Genomic DNA, 21764 nt, shown 5'->3' with positions numbered 1-21764 from the left:
CGAGAGTGTTTTGAACATTTGTTATATTTGTTGACAAAGTTTCAAGTCTCCTTTTGAAAAGTACAAGTGTAGAACATCTTTGCAGAGTAAATAAAGTGAGTCTGTACCTAGGATAGTTTGCTTGTCCTGGATCAGGGCCGTGGACTCAACTGAACTTGATCTGAGGTGTCAGGCTGTGCAGAACCAGGCGGGGCCCCTCCTGGGGGGCAGCCTTGTAACTCTGAGACCCTCTGGACGTCTCTCCCCGTTCACAGCATCTGTGTTTACAAAAAACAATCTTGTATAAATTCCATCATTTTAAAGCGTCTTGGATCAGTCGCTGTTTAAAGGAGCAGTATAAACAGTTGCAAAGGGGCACTCTGTTTGCACAGTCGCGCCCCACTCTTTGTGACCCTCTGGACTGCAGCCCACCAGGCTCCTCTGTCTATGGAAATGTCTCCTCTAATATTCGATCTCCAGTGTCAGTTCTCAAGCTGACCACTTTGGACTTGAAGAGAAGGCTTGCTGTGGGTGTCCAGTGCTCTCCCCAGGTTAGGTTCCCTCCAGAACATCCCAGCCCCTAGTCCTCAGCACTGGGCCTGTTGATCCTGGTGAGGCCAAGCTGGGCCCAGTACAAGACACGGCTGGAGACAGGCCTCTCCAGGGGCAGCCCAAGGACACTTGGCCAGCCTGGGAGCTGCCGAGGGTGGAGGCAGGGCTGGGCCATCTGGAGCACCTCGAGAAATCTGAGCCCAAACAGAACCAGAACAAGATCTGATGTGGGTTTGGAACCATTTCGGGTTCTCCAGGAAATGGAGTAAACCCAAATGGACCTGCTCCCGGCCTCATGCCACCCCAACCTCTCCTCCAGGGTCAAACCCCGACCACAGGAATTTGTCCCTTGAGTAGTGGTCTCCTGGATCAAAATTTGGAGCTTCCAAAACATTGCTTTTCCCTTTGGCTATTTGCAGTGTCCGCCCGGAGCTGAGGCTCAATGTCACACATTTACTCTAGTTGAGAAATTAAGTTTCAGGATTCCAATTTCATAATGCCAACTATTGCCCTTTTATTCTTCCTTTCTGTAAATCTACCATTCTGTAAAGGGTGTTGACTTAATTTGAGGACTGACAGTAATTCAGGTCTGCTTGCTAAGTGTCCTTATGTCTCTTGCCAAATCCCACAGAAGTTTGTTGCCTTTTTTGTGGGAACAAGAAGAAGCCTGGAGAAAACATTTCTGTGTCTGTTGCACATTGTATTATTGCTTCATGTCTCTTGAGTCATTTGATTACCTTTCTTGTAAGGATTAGTACAGAAAACAAGGCTATCCTCCTTGAAAAACTGGTCAGTGTTCTTTGTCAGATTAGAGTTATGTAACCCATCACGTTTCCCTTTTTGCTTTGACTTCTGGGAAGCTCAGAGCTAAATGTTGTTTAGTTGCTAAGTTTGTCCGACTCTTTTGTGACCCCACGTATTGTAGCCTGCCAGCTTCCTCTGTCCATGGGATTTCCTAGGTAAGAATACTGGAGTGAGTTGCCATTTCCTTCTCCACAGAGCTAAATGTAATGATCAGTCTTATAATTGTCAGTCCTGATGACCTCCCCTTCTCTTAACTGTCTTTTCAGTTTTCTTGTTTTATTATTTTGTGTGTGTTAAGTATGTGCTTTCTTATTCTGAACTGCTCCAGTTCTCTTGTGCAACAAGTAGGCAAGTCTGCTTCTGGAACTTATTTGGTGGAAAGTTATGAATAAAAAATGATCCCCAAAGCAGGAGTGCTTGTGGGACTCCTTGAAATTTGAGGGTGGGACAAAACGATTCAAAGACATTATGCAGACAGTGACAGCAACTCCCTATGAAGCAGGTGAGAAAACCTGTTCCGCCTCCTCATCTCAGCTCAAGCCCGGGCTGATGCCGCCTACTGCCTGGGAGGAGAGACATCACCGTTCACCTAGAGAGAGTCTTGTTTCTATTTAGCTTATGAGACAACAGGCTTGAGGACAACTCAGGCAAACTGTTGTTACATAGGTATCCGTGGCCGCAGGAACACCCAGATCTAGATTCCTGTGTGGTTCTGTGGCTGATTTGAGAAAGTCACTGAACTTCTCTGGGTTTTAGATGGCCTCTTCATCAGTAAGGTGGCAGGCGAAAAGGGCGACATGGAATTAGGTATTTATCCAGCCTCTAGATGAGGGATGGTTTTTACACTTAAAAACCAGAGAAGTTGGACTTCCCTGGTGGTTCAGTGGTTACGACTCTGCGCATCCAATGCAGGGGCCCGGGTTTGATCCCTGGTTGGAGAGCTAAGATCCCAGGTGCCCCGTGACATGACCCAAAAAAACAAAAAACCAGAGAAGTTACAGAGGAAGAAATGTTACAAAGGAAGTACATTAAAATGTCAGCATTTGTATGCTAGAAAAATAAATACAACTACTAACAAAAAAGGACAAAGGAACAACTTTAATAATAATCAAAGAAAATGCAGAATAGGCCAACAATACAAATCTATTAATTTTAATCAAGGAAATAAAAACAATTTCTTCTAATTGCACAATGCTGGTGGCAATATAGTAAAACTTTCTCACCAGTGCTCACAGGAGAAATTAATCCGACCCTTTAAAAAGTCATTTGGAGGACCGTGTGTGGGGTTTTTAGAATATTTATAACTTTGGCCCAGAAATTGTATTTCTGGGACTTTGTGCTATGAAAATGATCCACAAAATGGGAAAAACTCCTTGTAGAACGATGTCCATGGTAAGGCTGTTTGTATTATTTAAAATAAAATCAATATAAATATCTGATAGCATAGATAACACAAAATGGAATAGGACATTTTTTAAATTAATGCTTCTGATTGTAGAACATGGCAAATACTTGGTAAAGCAAGATATAAAATAGTAGGCACACATTTATATGTCTGCAGTGGTACTTTTATTTTTATATATGAGCATTCATGAGGACAAGAAAATGCAGTAGTGGTTGTGTTAGAGTAGCAAGAAAACTTTTTCTTGAACCTCTGTTTTTCAAGAACACAGTTTATATTACTTAATGAAAAAAATACACAGCTTTTTACTTTAAAGGAACATAAAAGAAAACAAAGAGGTGGGTTAGATATGTATTTCCCAGGTTTTTCAATCCAGATCAATTAAATTAAGGAAAAAAACAGGGATGGAGCCTAAGAGAAAATTATTGTATTTAGCTTGCCAGGTTAATGATATCTAAAAATAAATATTATCTATTACCAATGTGATTTGATAATTAACAATTTAATAAAGGGAAAGTCATTTTTTTTTATCTTATTGGAGGAAAAGGCCATTTTAATATCAAAATGGTAGGATGGATAACTTTTGCTATCACGTCCTTATTTCCTCCATTGGCTGAGGACCTGTGGACCCCTGATGGCCGGCTCTGGGGTCAGATTTGGGACCCTTCTCCTGAGATAAGCCCAGGCTCTGACCACCCCCGGCCTCAGGGTTAGTGGGCCCCCCGGCAGCAACTGCCACTTTTCCAGAATTTTAGAGGGTGTGCTGGTACTTCATTGGGAACTTTAGCTGGCAGTTGTTCATACCTGTAGTTGATAAAAACTAAGGCCTCCTGTTTGCAAATACTGAGCCCCCTGATGAGGGACAGCTGGTGATGGTGGATCACTGCTCTCGCAGACAAATCGTGGCGTTCAGCTCGCCTCCGCTAGGTATTCATACACAGACAAATTAGATAAAAATCCCCCCTCCCCCGAATGTTAATAGCCTCACACTTTTTCCGTGGTGCCTGGAAAAAAGGGAGCCTTGCAGAAATACAGTATGGTCTCTACCATCCCCACACCTGCTCAGGAAAACTTAGGGAAGGGTGCCTGGGAGCGCTGTTCCCTCTGAGTGCCTGGGGGTTCATGGCCAAGGACCAGCCAATGGATGGAAGGGCGGGCACTCACCCTGCCTTCCAAGAGACACAGGCCTTCCCTGAAGGGGTCTGAACTTACCTTCTCCATAAATCTACCCATGTCCTCCCCATGAAGTCAGGGATTCTTGAACCGGAACAAAACACCAGGGGAGCTTTTCAGAAGCCTAAGGTCAGGAGTGGGATCTGGGATTTTAACAATATACCTGCAGGTGACTGCAGTGCCCACAGACCTGAGGACAGCCAGGTAAAGGTCTCGGTGAATGTTCAGATGGGTCTGGTAGGCGTGTGAATGAGGCCACAGCGAGGACCTTTTATTTGTTCAGTTAATAATGTGACTGAGCACATTTTGCTCCATCTCAACCTGGTGACCCCCACCTCCGAGGTGCTCTCTGACGGGGGAGGCCGCCCTACTGCAATCCTCCCAGAAAGGGAAGAGCCACTTCTGACGGATCTGTTTTGTAAGCCCAGGGCAGTAAGGTGGGGTCCATCTCCAACCACTCACAGCTCTGGAATGCTCCCCAGGGAGGTGTGAACCGGCCTGCCCTCCTCTCAGGCCTGCAGCCGGCAGCAAGTGTGTTTGTGCAGCAGACACGTCTGGGTGTGGTGTGTCACTCATCCTTTTTTCTGGCTGTCAAAGGTGCAGATAATTAATAAGAAGCTGGATCTTAGCAACGTCCAGTCCAAGTGTGGCTCAAAGGATAATATCAAACACGTGCCAGGAGGCGGCAGTGTGAGTACCGTCACACTTTCCAGCTGTGGTTCCGGGTTTGAGAAGTGGCATGAGTGTTTGTACTTGTGAGACATTGCATAGAATAAACCATGCTCAGGCTCAGAGTCTATCCGGGTCCCCAAGTAAACGTAGCCCAGATTCCCCGCACCCACAGGTCCAGGAGGGGTGCCCTGTTGCATGGGCAGATCGAGTGACTGGTCCTCCGACCCTTTCCTGGAAGCGGGGTCCTCCCAGCCCCATTGTCACGCCCGCTCACAGGGAGCCCCACAGCCCATCTGAATTAGAGCTGAAGGTGGTGGCACCTGACACTGGGCTCTGACACCACCTCCTCCATCACCCGGGTGGGTTCGCTTTAAGGGGCTCCACTGGGAACAGCTGGCCCATACCAAGGTCTTTACAGTCCTGCCTCGGGACAAGCAGAGGCCAGCCAGGCTCTGCTCCGGTTTGTCCTCTGCATCTGCGAGGGATGAGCTGATTCGTAAGCCTCTTGGCTCTTGTTTGAAACCAGTTCCACCCCTGGCAGAAGCTCCAGATGCGAAAGAGCCCAACAAAAGTACAGGGAGCAGCCTGCAGTTGAGGGGGGACAGAAATGCTGCTTGGAGCCCTTTGACATTTGGCTGCCTCCAGGTGTCCCTGGGGACTCCCTGAGTCCCCACTGGATGCATCCCAGAGATTTGGGGCTGACATCCTCATTCTTGCCTGCCCACTTGATCAGCTCTGCTGGGATCTTCCAAGTGACCAAACTGGGTGCAGATTCAGCATCCTGAGGCTCGGCCCCCCTTCTCCACAGCCTCTCTTGGTCGGCTGTAGGCAAATGTTGAAACATTCTAGGGAGCAGGAGATTCAAGCCCCTTTGAGGTCCACCCCTGGGGAGGAGAATGGCTTGTGAGAGCAGGCATCTGGTCCCCAGCTGGCAGCGCTGGGGAGGGGGCGGTTTATAGGACAGTGGAAGCCCTGGGGGGTGTGCTCTGTCCAGAAAGTGCCCAGCCTCTACCCATACATCATCCACATCCAGACCTGAGGGTTTATTCTTGCAATGTGCTGCTGCCTCCTGCCCTGAGCACCCGGGGTAGGCTCTGCCACTGACTCCTTGTGGCCCCCAGAGTGGTGGGCACTCACCCCGAGGCTGCTGCATGGCGCTTCACTAACGCTTCCTCACCAGTGTCTGCTCAGTGTCCCCCCACCAGTGCCCCCCGTCCCTGCTCTCCTGTCCCACTGCCACCTTGTCTTCTGCCAAGAGAAGGGGTGGGGACCACTTGCACCCGCTGCCGGCCTGACCACGGGCCCTGGGTGACATTACTGTTTTAGATTTGACTCCTGGCTTCCCTGCCGAAAGCGGGCTTCAGCCAGAGCAGGAAAGACATGTGCTTTCCGGTTTAACTCGTGTCTGGTCGGCTGATGGGAGGTTGTGCTGCTGGGGCTGGAGGCGTGGGGTCCAGTGGCCACAGTCAGCAGACCGCTCCTTCCGGCGGAAGCTTGGGGGAGGGGGTACATGCCTGCTGCTGGGAGGGCAGTGCCTACGACCTCGAGGGACTTCCCCAGGAGCGTCGCCCGTCTGTCCTGCACTCTATGGGCCGGCGGACTAGCCTGGGACCCGGCAGAGAGCCACAAGATGTTGGCTTGTGACCGCTGCAGTAGGAGCTGTCATAGCACTTCTGGTGAAAGGTTGCTGAGGGTGATAAGTCCCTGCGCAATGTCAGCCTCAGGCGCTTGGGGGGCTGTGGGCCCCTGGCCTGGCAGGGGGCCCCTCCTCATGGGATGTAACTCCCCAGCAGGCAGGCCCTGCTCCTTCCCGCGGTTCTCCCTGCCTCATCTGACTCCTGGCTTCAATCCGGAGTCTGGCTTCCTCCCTCCCCAGCCTCAACCGCCTGAGCATCTCCCTGTCCTGGCTCCCATCCTCCCCCGCCTTCCCCCATTTCTCTCCCCTCCCCTTCCCTCCCCTCCATCATGCCTTCCTCCTCCGCAACTGGTTACACCCTCACCCCCCTAAACTGAGGCTGAAAAGAGGAGAGAGAACCTCGCACACACCAGCCTTTGCTTTCATCTTGCTCCTGCGAGGAAAGAGGGGGTAGTTTCCACAGCCCCTCTGTCCCCCCATCTCCAGCACCCCACCTGGAGCACAGGCTCAGAACCCCTCATTAACCCACCCACCCCCACAGGCGAGGGCTCCCGGCGCCTCCCTCCCCACACCTACGCACACAGGCCACGTCCCCTGGTCAGCTTCCATCAACTCTGCCAGTAATCGACAAACGCCAACATGATTTTGATGAACGTAATTTGGGATTATTCCAGATGATTTAGACCTAAGTAAAAACTCCTCCTTGATGTGCTTGTTAAACCCATTCTCGGGCACAAGGCCATTCCTCCAGGTAACTCCAGGGCGGGGAGCAGGACCCACTGGCTCAGTGGTGATTGGCCTCCTGTGTCCTCAGGTGACCTCACACAAGGGACGTGTCACCCCGTGACCATCAGGGGCTTCCACAGTCATGGTTTTGTGCAGATTTCCTCAAGGAGACCCCCTCTGCTGACGCTGGGTCCCTGTGGGGTGTCTCCTCCAGGCGGCCGGGGGGTGGCTGTGTGGCTGGGCCACATGCTGGACCCTTAGGGCGGCTCTGAGCCCTGGGGCCCTTAGGCCTCCCCGCGTGTGTCTGCTGAGCTTCCCTGAGACACTAAACCCGTGATTCTTGCTGTGCCGCCTGACCGTCCTGCTCGTGTTCCTTTGCTCTTTTCTGTAAAGAACCAAACTGTCCAGGATGTTGTGTGCCCAGGCTCCACCTGGCGCTTCACTCTTCCCGGGTCGCCGAAGTGCTCGTCCCTGCTCGCTGACCATCGTTGTTCTGCTGTAGGGGTACTGGGGTTGGTGAAGCTTCTGGGAGAAGGTGCTCCTAACCACCCCACCCCGCCCTCTGCTCTCAGAGGCCCAGCAGACACGGCTCTCTTGCTTTGCCGAGATTTTTCAGATGCTGCACACACGGACCCCTTCTTTCTTTCTGTCCTCACTGAATGCGATCTGTCGATTTCATGTCAGGAAAGAGAATGACCTTTTCACGTATGTTTGCTAAACCAGTGGTGTGGGCCTTGCCCCTATGGGGAGGTAGCCCTGTATTTCTCTGAGGGTTCTTTTCCTATGGGATCGAAGGCACTCCATTTATTTCATTCCCAGGGCAGGGTTGGCAGAATTCCAACACATTTTCCTATCAGTACTAGGGTGTGCTCCTCGTGGCAGACCGGAAATGCTGTCCTGCTGCTTTTCATTGTTTCACTCCCAACAAAATAATCCTGTTTTACTCTCTCTCGTTCTCTCTCCCCTCCAGGTGCAAATAGTCTACAAACCAGTGGATCTGAGCAAGGTGACCTCCAAGTGTGGCTCATTAGGCAACATCCATCATAAGCCAGGTAGCCCTTGTAGAAGGCATAGCCCTTGTAGAAGGCAAGACTGGGCGGGGTGGCCAGGGGGCGGGACCGGATGGGGCGGTGCCTTCTCCGGAAGTGGGTGGGAAGGATGGATGGGATGGGCCATCAAGAAGAGTGTTGGGGGTGGAGCTTGCTGGGGCCTGGGAGGTGTGGCTCTGTGTGTAGCTCCTGAGCGGGACCAGGTTGCCCAAGACAAGGTAGAAGGGAGGGCAGATGCTGAGCTAAACCCTGACCCCGCGGCTCTCCAAGCGGGCTGCGCACAGGGCCTCTGAAGCTGGGGAAGAACCTGATCTGGCCCCCGAAGACTGGCTCCGTAGATTTGGTCCCCAGTTTGGTCCTCAGCCAAGAGGAGGGACATTTCACCCACTGCTCCAGCTGTAACATGGGACTCCTGGGTCATGGCCATGTCCCCGCCGAAATGATACTGTGGAACTCTCCATGCGCACCCTTCCCCTCTCCATCTCATGCCATGCAGAAATTGGTGCTGCCTGTAGATCTTTCTGCAACAGTGGAAACGTTCTGTACCTGTCCTGTTCACTGTGGTAGCCACTCGCCATATGCGGCTGATGAGCATTTGAAATATGGCCGGTGCAGTTGAGGAAATGAACCAATTTTATTTAATGAAATTTGAGAAATTCCATGGCAGTCCAAAGGTTAGGTCTTGGCGCTTTCACTGCCCGTCCCAGGTTCGTTCCCTGATCCGGGAACTAAGATCCCACAAGCCCTGCGGTGCAGCCAAAAAAATTAAATTAAAATTTAAAAATAAATAAAATTTAAGTAGCCACAGGCTACCATCTTGGAGAGCCCAGATCTAGATTCTAACTCCTGCCTGAGAGTCCAGAGCAGGGCTTCTCCCTTAGGTCCTCTCCGGGGCTTGAACCATTACTGCAGGAAGAGAGATGGTCAGAAGTGCAGTCTAGAATGTCATTATTTTCTGTCTCCCTTGGACATTTTGGGCAAGTTGAATCTCTCTGCCTCTCCTGAGGCCACCATCCCATCACATTGTGGAGCAACTTTGTTGAGTGGCTTTATCCTTCCAAAGAAAGTAATGTAGTTCATCTCTTCCTCAGGTCATGTCTCCCACACTTGGGCAGGGCATTGAGTGTCTGAGGAGGGAGAAAATGTCAGGGCCCTTCCTTATGAAGGGTGCATTTTGCCCTTCAGTTTAATTCCGAGGTCTTACAGGATGTTGGCATAGAAAGGCTCAACTCCTTGCAAGCCCACCAATTTAGAATTTAGAATAATTTCTCTTGAACTGAGCTGTCCTTTACCTTTGCACTAAGGAGAAAGAGTTTGCTGAGTAGATATTTGATGTACACCCTGATTAGTGAGACAAAAAGAAAAAAAATGAAGATGAAGCAAATTGTTTTCAAGCCCTTTGGAAGGACCTACTTGTTCCAAAGCACACTCTAAATAAAAGCTGGTCTTAGCTGCTCCTCCAGGTTGGCGTCTGCATGCAGTCACTGGCTGAGCCCTCACTCAAGGCTTGGTGTCCTTTGTATGTTGTGTTCCAGGAGGTGGCCAAGTGGAAGTGAAATCTGAGAAGCTGGACTTCAAGGATAGAGTCCAGTCGAAGATTGGGTCCCTGGATAACATCACACACGTCCCTGGCGGAGGGAATAAAAAGGTAAAGGGGCAGGGCAGAGGCTGTAGCAGAGTGCAGTGTCTCAGAGCAGGAGAGCTGAGGGGCCCATATTGACTGGCTTGATGTGGATTCTCAGCTACTTGCGTGGCTCCACCTGGGCTGCTCTTTGCCGTCCTTGGGAGCTTTAACAGCCTTGATCCCAGGCCCCATCTTGGAGATTCTGACTAGTTTGTCTCAGGAGCCATCTGGGTACCTGGAGGGGAGCTTTTAAAGCCCCCAGGTGACTCTTCAGTGCAGTTAAAGGTGAGAGCTACTGCCCTCGGCCCTGTGGTTGGCCAGCACCCCCAAAAGGAAGTAGCCGTCGCCAAAGCCAGCCCCAGTCACCAAAAGCCAGTCATGGGAACATAACCTAATTTTCTAAATAGGTCACTAGGCAGTTAGAGCCAAACAGTGATGCTGGAATCCAGGTTTCAACAAAGCCTCTGCAAGTGTCCATGAGGAGGCCACTGGACCGAGAACCTGGGTGCTCCCCATGGTTCCTAGAAGCCCTGGGTCTGGATGTCTGTGTGCAGTGGGGGCTGGGGAACCCCAGTGCCTCCCTCTGGGCTCATCACTGAATTCTGTTGTGTGGTGGCGCTTTTTCTCTTCATAAATTCAGCGAAATGCCCCCTGGGGTTTCCTGCCCATGCCTGCCCTGAAGTTCTGCAGGTGGTACGTGTTCCAGTCTTCAGTGCCTCCCAGCAGCTGACTGAGGAGGACGGAGAGGGAAGGGCCGTCCCAGCACAGAAACCAAGACCCAGCCCAGCGGTGCGGTCAAAGGTCCCCACTAGTCGGAAGTGGCAGCTGGGCCAAGCTTGATGGGAGCCAGGGTTCCCATGCAGTCACCCCCCTCCCCCCATCCCGCCCACCTCCTCCTCCTCCTCTGGTCTGGACCAACAGACACTCCGCCTTTGCGGTGAAAGCCTGACTGTGTGGTTTCTGAGCGGCACTTGCTGCCCTGTGTGTGCTTAAAGCAGCGGTTGGCACTGATGGCCAGTGATGGAGCCCCGCGGAGGCTGAGGGGAGGCTGGGGTCCTGGTTCCCCACAGGCCTCCCTGACCATCATGCCTTTACATACAGGGTGCCTGGGTCTCCATCAGAAGTGAGACCCGGGGAAATGAGAAGGTTTTTTTGCAAAAGGCCAGCTTGTCTCCATCACTACCCGCCCTGTTTAACACAGGACCTCCCTGCCCTGGGGAGCTTAATGAAACTGCCGTCCCACCCGGGCGAGTCTGACTGATTATATATGGAATGAGTGGGTAGGTCTGGGTGTTGGTGATTCTGGGTGAAGGAAGGCCTCTACCCCTGACTCTGGAAGCTTCTCTTTCTGGGGGAAAGCTCTGGGCTTGACTCTGCTTGGAGGCGTGACCCCCGGAAGCTCTGCAAGCCCTCTCAGCCTTAGGTTCTCCTTCAGCAAAAGGACGGAAACATCCCCGTCCCGGAGACCAGGGTGAGGCAGGGTCCAGGAGGGTGCCTGGAGCTCTGTAGTCATCAAACAACACGAGTTAGACGCAAATCCAGGTCTGGACTTCTGTTTTCACTCATCTCTGGGTTGCCTCAGAAAGGGAGGGCCCTGCCCACTGCCCGGAAGACACTGTGCTGGCCCCAGAGGGTTTCCTCGTGTTCAGTCCCATTTCCCTCTGTGATGAGCAACACTGCTGACAAGCGGTGGAGCTCAGGAACCCCGCCACCCGAGCTCCTTTCAGCCTGGGGAGTTTGGGGACGTTCCCAGGAGGGTGTCACATTTTTCTTAAGAACATAAACTTAACGTCAAAATGGTCTTTCAGTTACAGTAATAAGGAAGAGTTCTTTTTTCAAAGCAGTCACCCAAAATAAGCATATAGCTTAGATGGGAGCCTGATTTTTCTTTACATTCACATGCCCCTACAATGCTCTTTTCTTGGGATCCAGGGACTTCTGAACTTGTAGGGAGAAGTTGTCACATGTGTGAGAGCAGGCAGGCAGGTGTACACATTTTCCTGGTCTCACCAGATGCTCATGAAGGTCTTGGGTTTGTGCTAAGTCACTGCAGTCATGTCTGACTCTTTATGACTCTATGGACCACCAGGCTTCTCTGTCCATGGGATTTTCCAGGCAAGAATACTGGGGTGGGTCCCTGTGCCCTCCTCCAGGGGATCTTTCTGATCTAGGGATCGAACCTGTGTCTCTCAAGTCTCCTGCATTGACAGGCAGACCCTTTATCACTAGCACCACCTGGGAAGCCCCCAAGGAGGTCCTAAGACCCCAAAAAGGTTGAGGATTACTGTGTCCATCACTTCAGAGCTCAGCAGGAGAGAATAACTATGTACTGCTTGGCATACATACTCCAGCTAAACTGTCTGCTTCTGAGCTTTCCAGGTATCCTTTGGAGCTAAGACCTCCGGGTCAAGGATGCTCTACTTATTATTATTTTTCTTTATTTTAAATTGAAGTCTAGTTGATTTACAGTGTTGTGTTAATTTCATATGTAGAGCACAGTGATTTAGTTATACAGACATACATATATTCCTTTTTGGATTCTTTTCCTTTATAGGTTATTGCAAAGTACTGAGTAGAGTTAGTTCCCTGTGCTAGACAATAGGTTCTTGTTGCTTATCTATTTTATAGGTAGTAGGGTATATGTTAGGTCTTCCTGGTGGCTCAGAGGTTAAAGTGTCTGTCTGCAATGCGGGAGACCTGGATTCTATCCCTGGGTCGGGAAGTTCCCCTGGAGAAGGAAATGGCAGCCCACTCCAGTATTCTTGCCTGGAGAATCCCATGGACAGAGGAGCCTGGTGGGCTACAGTCCACGGGGTTGTAAAGAGTCAGACACGACTGAGCGACCTTACTTACTTAGGGTATATGTTAATCCTAACCTTCTGATTTATCCCCCTTCCCCTTTCCCCTTTGGTAACCATAAGTTTGTTTTCTGTGAGTCTCTTTCTGTTTTGGAAAGAAGAAGTTCATTTGTGTCTTTTTTTTTTTTTTCAATATCGTTTATTTATGGTGTTGTGCCAATCTATGCTGTATAGCAAGACAACTCAGTTATATACATACACCCTTTTTTTATTGTATTCCTTTCCATTATGGCTTATCGCAGGATGCTGAATAGAACTCCCTGTGTCATACAGAAGGACCTTGTTGTTTATCCATTCTACATATACTAGTTTGCATCTGCTAATCCCAAACTCCCAATCCATCCCTCCCCCTCACCCTCTTGGTAACCTCAAGTCTGGTCTCTGTGTCTGTGCGTCTGTCCTGTCTGTGAGTCTGTCTCTGTTTTGTAGACGGGCTCATTTGTGCCATATTTTAGATCCCACATACAAATGATATACAGTATTTGTCTCTCTCTGACTGACTTCACTTAGTCCGAAAATCTCTAGTTGCATCCATGTGGCTACAAATGGCAATATTTCCTTCTTTTTGTGGCTGAATTCTGTTCTCACATCTTTATTCATTTGTCAATGGACATTGAGGTTGTTCCCACGTTTTGGCCATCAGGAGTAGTGCTGCTGTGAACACAGGCCTGCTGGGTCATATGGCGACTCTTATCTGTAGACTTTTTGTTGATGGCCACTGTAACTGGAGTGAGGTGAAACTGCGTGTGGTTTTTGACTTGCATTTCTCTAATAATTAGTGATGTTGAGCACCTTTTCACATGCTTTTTGGCCATCCTTGTCTTCTTTAGGGAAGTGTCTTTTTAGATCATCTGCCTAATTTTTGACTGAGTTATTTGCTTTTTTGATACTGAGTTGTATGAGCTGTGAGTATATTTCAGAACAATGCACTGCTTTGATCAGGGCTCCGTTGCATCGTGCTTTCTGGTACACCTGCAGCGCTGCTCACAGCAGCTGCCACCTCGAGGGTCCTCATCAGTCACTGGCAAAGGGGAGGAGTGTGTCCGGCTCAAAGCTGGCTGGCTGGGGACCTGGGCCCTCCCCGTGTCTCCTCCAGCCTCTCTTTCCACACTTTGATCTGCAGTCTGGCAAAGTGCACATGCACAGCGACTGACAATCCCACTTCCAGGAGACACGGTGCATATGTGAAATGATGTGAGTACAAGGGTATTCAACACTTTCCACACAGCATTGTCTGTGAGAGCAAAAGATTGGAACAACCTAAATATCTACCCACAGGGGAGTAGATACATTTTGGTACATCTGCTGTGATGGGAAAGCAAGCAGCCTCAACAAGCAGTGAGGGAGCTGTGTAGGGACAATTCAAGGTATTAAACCTAAACACCAGAGTGCGAAGCATGTGGATACTGTTGCCATATGTATGCATATATGTACACGTATATGTATTTTTTTCTCTACTCACACATATAGGTTTGCATGTGTGGGCTATTCCTAGAAGGGTACACAAAAAACCCACAATGGTCACTGCTTCTGGAGAGGGGGCCTGGGGGGCTGGCTGGCAGGTGACTAGGATGCTGCAGCTTAGCTGTTGGGAAGCCATGAAGCCGTCATGGCCACCATGGCTCCCTCCCTCCCAAGGCCAGCGGGCGTCACCCGACCCAGCTCTCCTCCTTAGCCTGCCCGCTCTTCTCTTACAGATCGAAACCCACAAGCTGACCTTCCGCGAGAACGCCAAAGCCAAGACCGACCACGGGGCGGAGATCGTGTACAAGTCACCGGTGGTGTCGGGGGACACTTCCCCCCGGCACCTCAGCAACGTGTCCTCCACTGGCAGCATCGACATGGTGGACTCGCCGCAGCTCGCCACCCTCGCTGACGAGGTGTCCGCCTCCCTGGCCAAGCAGGGTTTGTGATCAGGCCCCGGGGCGGTCAATAATCGTGGAGAGGAGAGAGTGAGAGTGTGGGAAAAAAAAGAATAATGCTCTGGCCCTTCGCCCTCTGCCCTCCCCCAGCTGCTCCTCACAGATCGGTTCCTCGGTTAATCACTAACCTGCTTGTCGCTCAGCTCTGGCTCGGGGCTTCCAAATCAGTGACCGGAACAGAGCCAAGTTCAGCTTCCCAAATTGATGGGTGGGCCAGTCCTAATAAAGTATTTTTAAAAACACTCCAAAAGAGGGCCCCACCCAGAATTTCCTTGGGCAGTTACTTTGATTCTTTTTTTTTCCCCCTCTGAGTGGAAGAGAGAGAAGGGAGGCTCTGAAAGCTGCTTCCGGGGGCTCTCCAGGCCTGGGGGCGGGGGTGCCCCATTCTGGGGGTGTCCCCGAGGCAGCAGTGGCAACAAGGGACTTGAAACTCGGCACATGGGTGGAGCCACAGGCGCACGGGGCCGCCTTTGGAGCCGGACGGGGTGGGCGGGGCGGGGCAGGGGGCGGGGCGGGAAGCGGAGGGGCCTGTGCTGGGCGGGGACACTGGGGCCTGCCTGGAGGGCAGCGGGCTGGGCACAGCCTCCACCACCCGCCGCAGCCTCGGGCCAAGCGGCGTCCCGTTCTTGGCGGCTCGGGGGCGGCGGAGGCCTACCCTCTGCGGGGAGAAGGGACGGGACAGGAGAAGGAAGGTGATGGAAAGGACGTCGTGTGGGTAACCTCCTTGGAAAAGACCACCGAGCGCTGGCCTCTTCCTTGCTTCTCGCAGGGTGGGTGGGGGGTCCTGAGCTGAGGGGCTTCGCTCCGCCCCCTAGAAACCCCGTTTTATTGAGTTCTGAAGGTGGGAACTACAGCCGCGTTTTTGGCCACCTCACAGATCTGGGACTTAGGGCTAACCAGTTCTCTTTGTAAGGACTTGTGCCTCTTGGGAGCACCTGCCTGTTCCCAAGCCTGGGCCTCCGGTCCTAAACCTCTCCTCCTTCCCACGGCCATGCAGCCCTGCGTCTGCCCCCACCACGCCTGTGTGTCTGCCGTGCGGAGCCTGGTCACTGCCTGTCCCCTCACTACGTCATGCTGTCCCGAGTTCCCCGCCTCGCCACCCACCCCTTCTCGGTAATGGACATTGTTCCGATGGGGCGACACCTGCTCTATACCAAGGGGGAAGTCAAGGAGGGCGAGGTCCAGACACCGGGACCTCCATCTCTCTGAGTTATAGGCATCCAGCTGTGTCCCTCACAATGGCCCCCACCACCGTACTCAGTTCCCTGCCCCCACCGCCATCAGAGTCGCAAGCCAGGGTGGGGTTCGCAGTGACCCTGGATGTTCATGCCTTGTCTGGGCCCAGTCCCCGTCCAGTGCTGAGCTGGCAGCAGGCTGGGCGTCCCGGATGCCAGAGATGGCACTGGGGCAGGCGGGCAAGACCACGCCCGCGTTGTCCCCCACTTCTGCCCCAGCTTGTGACTGCCAGCCTCTTGGAGCCCAGGCGTTGCTCGATCTCAAGTCTGTGTCATCGGCCCTCTGCACCCCAAAAAGTGAAACGTGCCCCCTCGGAACTGGTTCTTCCCCCCGACCCAGCGGGAAGCAGGGTGGTCTGTCGTGGAGCAGCTGAACATATACATAGATGTCGCCCTCCCCTCCCCGTCCACACCCTGTCGCCTTGTAGTCTGATTTGTCTGTTTATGCTTGGATTCACCAGAGTGACTATGATAGTGAAAAGAAAAAAAAAAAGGACGCATGTATCTTGAAATGCTTGTAAAGAGGTTTCTAACCCGCCCTCGCGGGAGTCCCAGGTGTCTCTCACCCCACAGCGGGGACTTGGATCCAGAAGGCCCATGTGGCTCTCCCAGTTGATGAAAGATTTCCATCAGCATCGGGGACCCCACAGAGACCAGATCCTGACACTGGGGAACTCGGCTGTGAATACCTGAAGCCCGGGAGAGGACAGCAGCTCTGGTACCCCCTCCCTGACCCGGGGCTCCCTTCTGTCAAGCAGAGGGCATGTGTCTTGTGGTGAAGATGGTCCAGGAGAAGCCCCATAGCAGCCCCAAGAGAGGGTCAGACAGCTCCCCACATCACGAATGCCCACTGGGGCAAGGTCTGCAGCCCACCCCTCAGCTCCAAGCTCTCCCTCAGGAAGGATGGTCCAGCCACCCACCCACAGCCCCTACAGCCACAGCAGGGCCTGGAACGAACGATTGGCCCCAGGGGCCCCAGCTTCCTGACGCGGTGACAAGTCAGAAGACACTTGCCAACCCTCTTCTGCCACGGGGACAAGGGAAGCCGCCTTTGTCAAAATCTGCTGTTTAAAGAAACTCTCTGCCTCGGTCGAGGTCTGCCACTTGTGGTGTGGGGACGGTCAAAGGTAACCCTGTGGGGCTGGGAGGGTCGGAGTCCAGGGCCGGCTGCTCCATTTGCAATCAGAGTACTCCACGCTAGGGATCACGTGGGCCCCAAACGTCCCCCCGCGAGGCTCGGTCCTCCGAGTCCCAGCTGGTCTTGGAAGGGTTCTGAGGAAGGAGGAGGAAACATGGTGTCAAGATGTGAGATGTGGCCCCTCCTTACTGCCACCGATTTTGGCTGCATTCCTTGCACCCCTCCTTGCAGTCTCGTGTCTGGCTTTCCAAGTACTTCCTTCCCAGAGGGCTCTGGAATCACCTGTGTTGGGATCAGCCTGAAGATGGTGGTTTAGGTGATCAGGTCAGTTGCTGGCAGGGAGTCTGCAAAGGGATGTTGGCTTGTAAGCTTAAATGAGGACAATCCCCCCAGAGCTGGCACACCCCCACCCGTTTCCTCCAGAATCGGTGTCCCTCATCCACCTGGTCCCCTCAAGCTCTCCACTCACTTTATCAATAATTCCATTTAAATTGACTTCAGTGGTGAGACCGTATCCTGTTTGCGATTGCTTGTTGTGTTCAAGGGGGGAGGGGGGAGGAACCTGTAAGATAGTTAAACCACTGGGCAAAGGGGTGCAGTAGTCCGAAGCCTAGTAACTCTTTTCTTCGTGATTTCAACCGTGGGTGCCAGAAGTCCCTTGGGATTTCGCCTTTCCACTGACAGGTGCCGCAGGCTGCCAGCTAGTTCTCCTTCCCGGCCAGGTGGTGAGGTTTGTGGAGGAATCGAGATACGGTTGCTCTGTCCTGCTGCCCTTTTGCAGGGTCCTGAGATCACAATCCTGCCTCCCAAAGCCGCTTTGAGGCATCCTTTCCTCAAAGTTTTTGGTACCTCCGTGTCACCATTCCCACCAGCTCCAGACACACAGCCTGTACTTCTAACAGTTGCTAAGATCTCGTCACCCTTTGATCTCTGTCCTCCGAGGACAGCAGAGAGAGGCAGGGATGAAGGCAGAGGTGGAGGTCATCGGCTTGTCCTCTCTACAGAAGTGTGGCTTCAAGAAACTTCTGGTTTCAGTTTTGAAAAGGGTTTACCCTGGGCACCGACACTGTCTCACCTCCTACCGGACTGAGCCCCGTGAATTTGCAGTGTGGGGCAGGACAATTTCTGGCACTTGCAAGTCCCATGATTTCTTTGTTAATTTTGAGGGTGGGGGGAGGGACATGAGACCATCTTAGCTTAGCTTCCTGTCTGTGAATGTCCATATCGTGTATTGTGTGTTTTAACAAATGATTTACACTGACTGTTGCTGTAAAAGTGAATTTGGAAAATAAAGTTATTACTCTGATTAAATAAGGCCTTTGTGTATGGATTTAAAGGACCAGAAAATGATGTTACAATTTCTAAGTCCCTTCCCAGCCTTTGGGAACTTAGCTCAGGAAATGACAATACTGTTGAAACCTGGATGTGAGGATTTACCAGCTGGCTCTGGGGCCCTGAAGGTGAAAGAACTCTCAGACTTGTTCATTTCCAGTTGATTTTCTCATTCTGGTGCTGGCAAACCATCCTGGTCCAACTCAAAAGGCAATAAATACCCTTGTGGCTCAGTTCTCAAGGCTCAGCCTGTAAAAGACCCAAACCACTGTATTCAGACCTGAGACGGCAGGGGTAGCTCTGCGAGATCTCTTGATCCCTGGAAATGAGCGGAGAGGCCTGGGGCTGAAGCAGGACACTGACTGGGCCAGTCAGTGGAATGAGGGGCTCTGGTTCCTTCCAGGATCAGAGCTGCTCTCCTCTGAGCCTCATCTCAGGTGGAGAGTGCTAGATCTCAATTAGGGATCCCAAGGAGCCCCTGGTGAGACTACAGACAAAAAGAAAAGCAGAGCAGAACCCATCGTGTTAATTATTGTTCCTTAGTGATTATGTCAAGGTCATAATGTTCAGGCCTTTGATTTTTTCACACAGTTTCAAAAGAAATTATCACTTCTCTCAGCTTTTCCTGACATGCTTTAGCCACTGCAGACAGAAGCTTAAGTACAGCAGATCTTAACCGCCAACTACAGAAGCAGCAACAGGGCAGCCAAAGAGAAATGTTACTTCAGAACTTTTTTTTTTTTTTTTAAAAAAGACAAAAAAAAAAAAAAAAATATATATATAAAAAACACTCAGGCAGCTTCACTGGCTGTGTCCACCTGATTGCTGTGAAAAGGCAAAAAGGAAGCAGCGAGAGAACCAGGCCCGCCCACTTACTCATCTTCTACAAAGAAAATCGAAACTTTTCTTCTTTCCGCAGAAGAAAGCTGCTGAGAACCAGCTCAGGCTCTGTGCAAAGTATATTAAATCCTCAGTGATCTCAACCCCAGAGGTCCAAAGTGAGATGTGAAATCTCCACTAGAGAGCAATTTTTCTTCTTCATAATTTTATTATTTTTGGCTGTGCTGGGTCTTCATTGTGCATAGGCTCACTGCAGCGGCTTCTCTTGCTGCAGAGCACTGGCTCCAGGGTGCTGCTCAGGCTTCAGCAGTTGTGGTGCACGGGCTTAGTTGCCACTTGGCATGTGGGATCTTCCCAGATCAAGAATGAACCCATTTCTCCTGCATTGGCAGGTGGATTCTTTGTCACTGATCCACCTGGGAATCCTAGAGAGCAATTTAGAGTAGATGAAAAAAATAAAAAAGCCACACTGCCAGCTGGCCTCACTAGAGGTAGACCATTAAAGCCTGAGTATAGAAACGAAGAGCCTGCGCACCACAATGGAGACCCAGCACAGCCAAAAAAAAAAGAACTTAAAAAAAAAAAAGCAATGGGTCAACTACTTACATCCAACAAACACCACCTTTCCTCCTGACATCTCTTACCCCCCACACCCACGAAAACCCACATCCCCTCTCTGGTGATTGTCAGAGGAGCCAGCCTGAGCCCAGAAGATGGCATGGAGCCTTCCCAAGGTTCGGCGCCAGTCAGAGCACCTCCCCCAGCAGGGCAGGTCCTTACCACCACCACTACCACGTCCAGTGACAAGAAAGGCCTAGCATACTACGTTCTGTAACTTTTTTTTATTATTTTTTTCAATTTTTCCTTCCTTTTTTTTTTTTTTTAAGCACTAGTCTGTGCTTTGCGAACAGAATCAAGACATTAACAAAGATCAGCTTCTCTGAAGAAAAGCATTTCTATAGAACAAAGACAGCTACATGTTTCGCTGCCAATACACAGCTCAAAGCAGGAAAAGAAAATATTTACAAAATACAAGTTTTTTTTTTCCATTTTTGATTTTTTTTTTTTTTTTACAATGCTAAAAGGGTTATTCAGAATTTTCAACCTTATAAATAGAAGAAGCACTTTATGCATAGGGATATGGTGCATTATTGTTTTTTTAAAGAAACAATGACAAACCCTTTAACTTGCAAACAGAATCAAAAAAAAAAAATCACTAATGTTGAAAATTGTGAAAAAACCCCAACATTAAGCAGTTTGTCTACTATTTTTATACGATTACACAATGGCGCAAAAAAAAAAAAAAAAAAAAAGTCCTTATTGCCCCCCTTTTGGTGATGTGATCATAGATGAGACAGGCACACGGTTAACCCAGGGGGTGACGGGGAGTGACGGGAACCACAGCAAGGACCAGACAGTGTTCCACAGGCAAAGGAGCTCGAGAGAGGAGGGGCGGACAGACACCAACAAGGAACTGGACTGGCGGAGGAGGGGGATACGACCAAATGACTCCGAATGACCCCATCAGTGAAAACGATTACAGAGGGGCAATGGCTGCTCATTTCCCAGCCTCCCTAGAGTCAGAGGAGCGGGAAGACCCTACACCTTCACAGACCAGGGTAAGTGGGAAAAACATTCCAAGGGGAAGGACCACATGTGTGGGTGTGCGTCTGGTGTGGGGGAGCAGATGAAGGGATTGGGAAGGATAGGGACCCGAGCAGCTGCAGCCAGGTTACTGCAGTTAAGGAGTCAAGACAGGGATGACTGAACGCAGAGGAAACCCTGGTAGTCTCCAAGATCTGGGAGACAAGGGGAAGCCATTCTGTCAGCTGAGGGCTGAGTGGGAACAGCTGGCAGGGCCAGTCAAGAGGCTCTGGTTGGGGTGCTCCAGCACAGTCGACCAAGGGGACCCAGCTGGGGGGGCCACAGCTAAGCCAAGCCACAGAGGGGCGGGCCAGCGAGAGCCCAGAGCACACTGCTCTCCCCAACCCTCACCTCACGGGGCGACACTGAGCTGGAGAGTCCTTCCCCTCTGCCCACCTGGCTGTCCCACCCTGCCCACTGGGGCGAAGGAGAGGGGTGACCATCCGACATGGCTAAGTCCAGTGATTCAACAGTGCAGAGGAGGTGCCAGGCTCAGGCCAGCAGGCTCTTATCCTGAACTTCTGTTTGCCAACTGGAGGAAGTGCTCAGGCGTGTGACAAGAAAACATGGAAACCAAAACAGAACAAAAATCAAAACAAGAAAGAAAAATACCAAAGTAGAATCTAAATTCCTTAAATTCACTAAAAACTGTGAAAATTTTCGGCATATGATGTTTGAATATCAAACACAGAGATTTCTGAAGCTTTAATGCCAATAGTCAGTGAGTCTGCTTAGGTTCTCATATCCCACTCATCTGTGAGTTGGACGCTGAGCTGTGACTGTGGCCGTCAGATGCCGACTCTTGAGGGGAACGACAGGAGGCGAGGTGGGCGCCACCTCTGTCTCCCGGCCAGTCTTGCTGCCCGAGGTGCGCCGAGTGCAGCGGGACGCCCGTTCCTGTGCATCCAGTTGGTCCTCACTCTCCGCCTGGGGGCTGTACGCCAGGGGGAAGGTCCGCCGCTCCCACGGTTGGACGGACTGTGGGCAGACAAGACGCCATGGTGAGGCCTGGCCCCAGGTCTGTGAGCTCTGGGGCAGGTTTAGGGACGATTCTGAGAGAGGGCACCCTTATAACAAGGGCCAGTGTTCCATGGCACCTTCAGAAGGTCAACGTCAAGTAGAGTCCCTTGTCCCCTTCAAACTGGGGATTGGGGGGGGGGGGGTCCATAAAATAGAGG

At 51.3% G+C, this 21764-nt stretch overlaps 2 protein-coding genes across 16 annotated transcripts in view; one reads left to right on the top strand and one right to left on the bottom strand.

Annotated features, from left to right (window-relative positions):
* Positions 1–18077, top strand: part of MAPT (microtubule-associated protein tau) — a 54000-nt gene extending 35923 nt beyond the window's left edge. For 8 of the 12 annotated variants that reach the window (XM_010832389.1, XM_010832388.1, XM_010832383.1 and 5 more), the window contains 4 exons: positions 4508–4600; positions 7915–7996; positions 9529–9641; positions 14173–18077. In XM_010832389.1, the coding sequence (XP_010830691.1) occupies positions 4508–4600; positions 7915–7996; positions 9529–9641; positions 14173–14388 (504 nt within the window). In that variant the 3' untranslated portion in view covers positions 14389–18077. The remainder of the gene's footprint in view (positions 1–4507; positions 4601–7914; positions 7997–9528; positions 9642–14172) is intronic. The other 4 variants (XM_010832393.1, XM_010832390.1, XM_010832392.1 and 1 more) reach the window with 1 other exon arrangement.
* Positions 18078–19798: 1721 nt separating this feature from the next.
* Positions 19799–21764, bottom strand: part of KANSL1 (KAT8 regulatory NSL complex subunit 1) — a 175184-nt gene continuing 173218 nt past the window's right edge. For all 4 annotated transcript variants that reach the window (XM_010832379.1, XM_010832380.1, XM_010832378.1 and 1 more), the window contains one exon: positions 19799–21564. In XM_010832379.1, the coding sequence (XP_010830681.1) occupies positions 21337–21564 (228 nt within the window). In that variant the 3' untranslated portion in view covers positions 19799–21336. The remainder of the gene's footprint in view (positions 21565–21764) is intronic.

Source organism: Bison bison, unplaced genomic scaffold (genome assembly GCF_000754665.1).
Source record: "Bison bison bison isolate TAMUID 2011002044 unplaced genomic scaffold, Bison_UMD1.0 scf7180017861046, whole genome shotgun sequence".
Lineage (NCBI taxonomy): Eukaryota > Metazoa > Chordata > Mammalia > Artiodactyla > Bovidae > Bison > Bison bison.
Note: the sequence above shows the minus strand (reverse complement) of the source record. Positions and strands in the feature narration are given on the sequence as shown.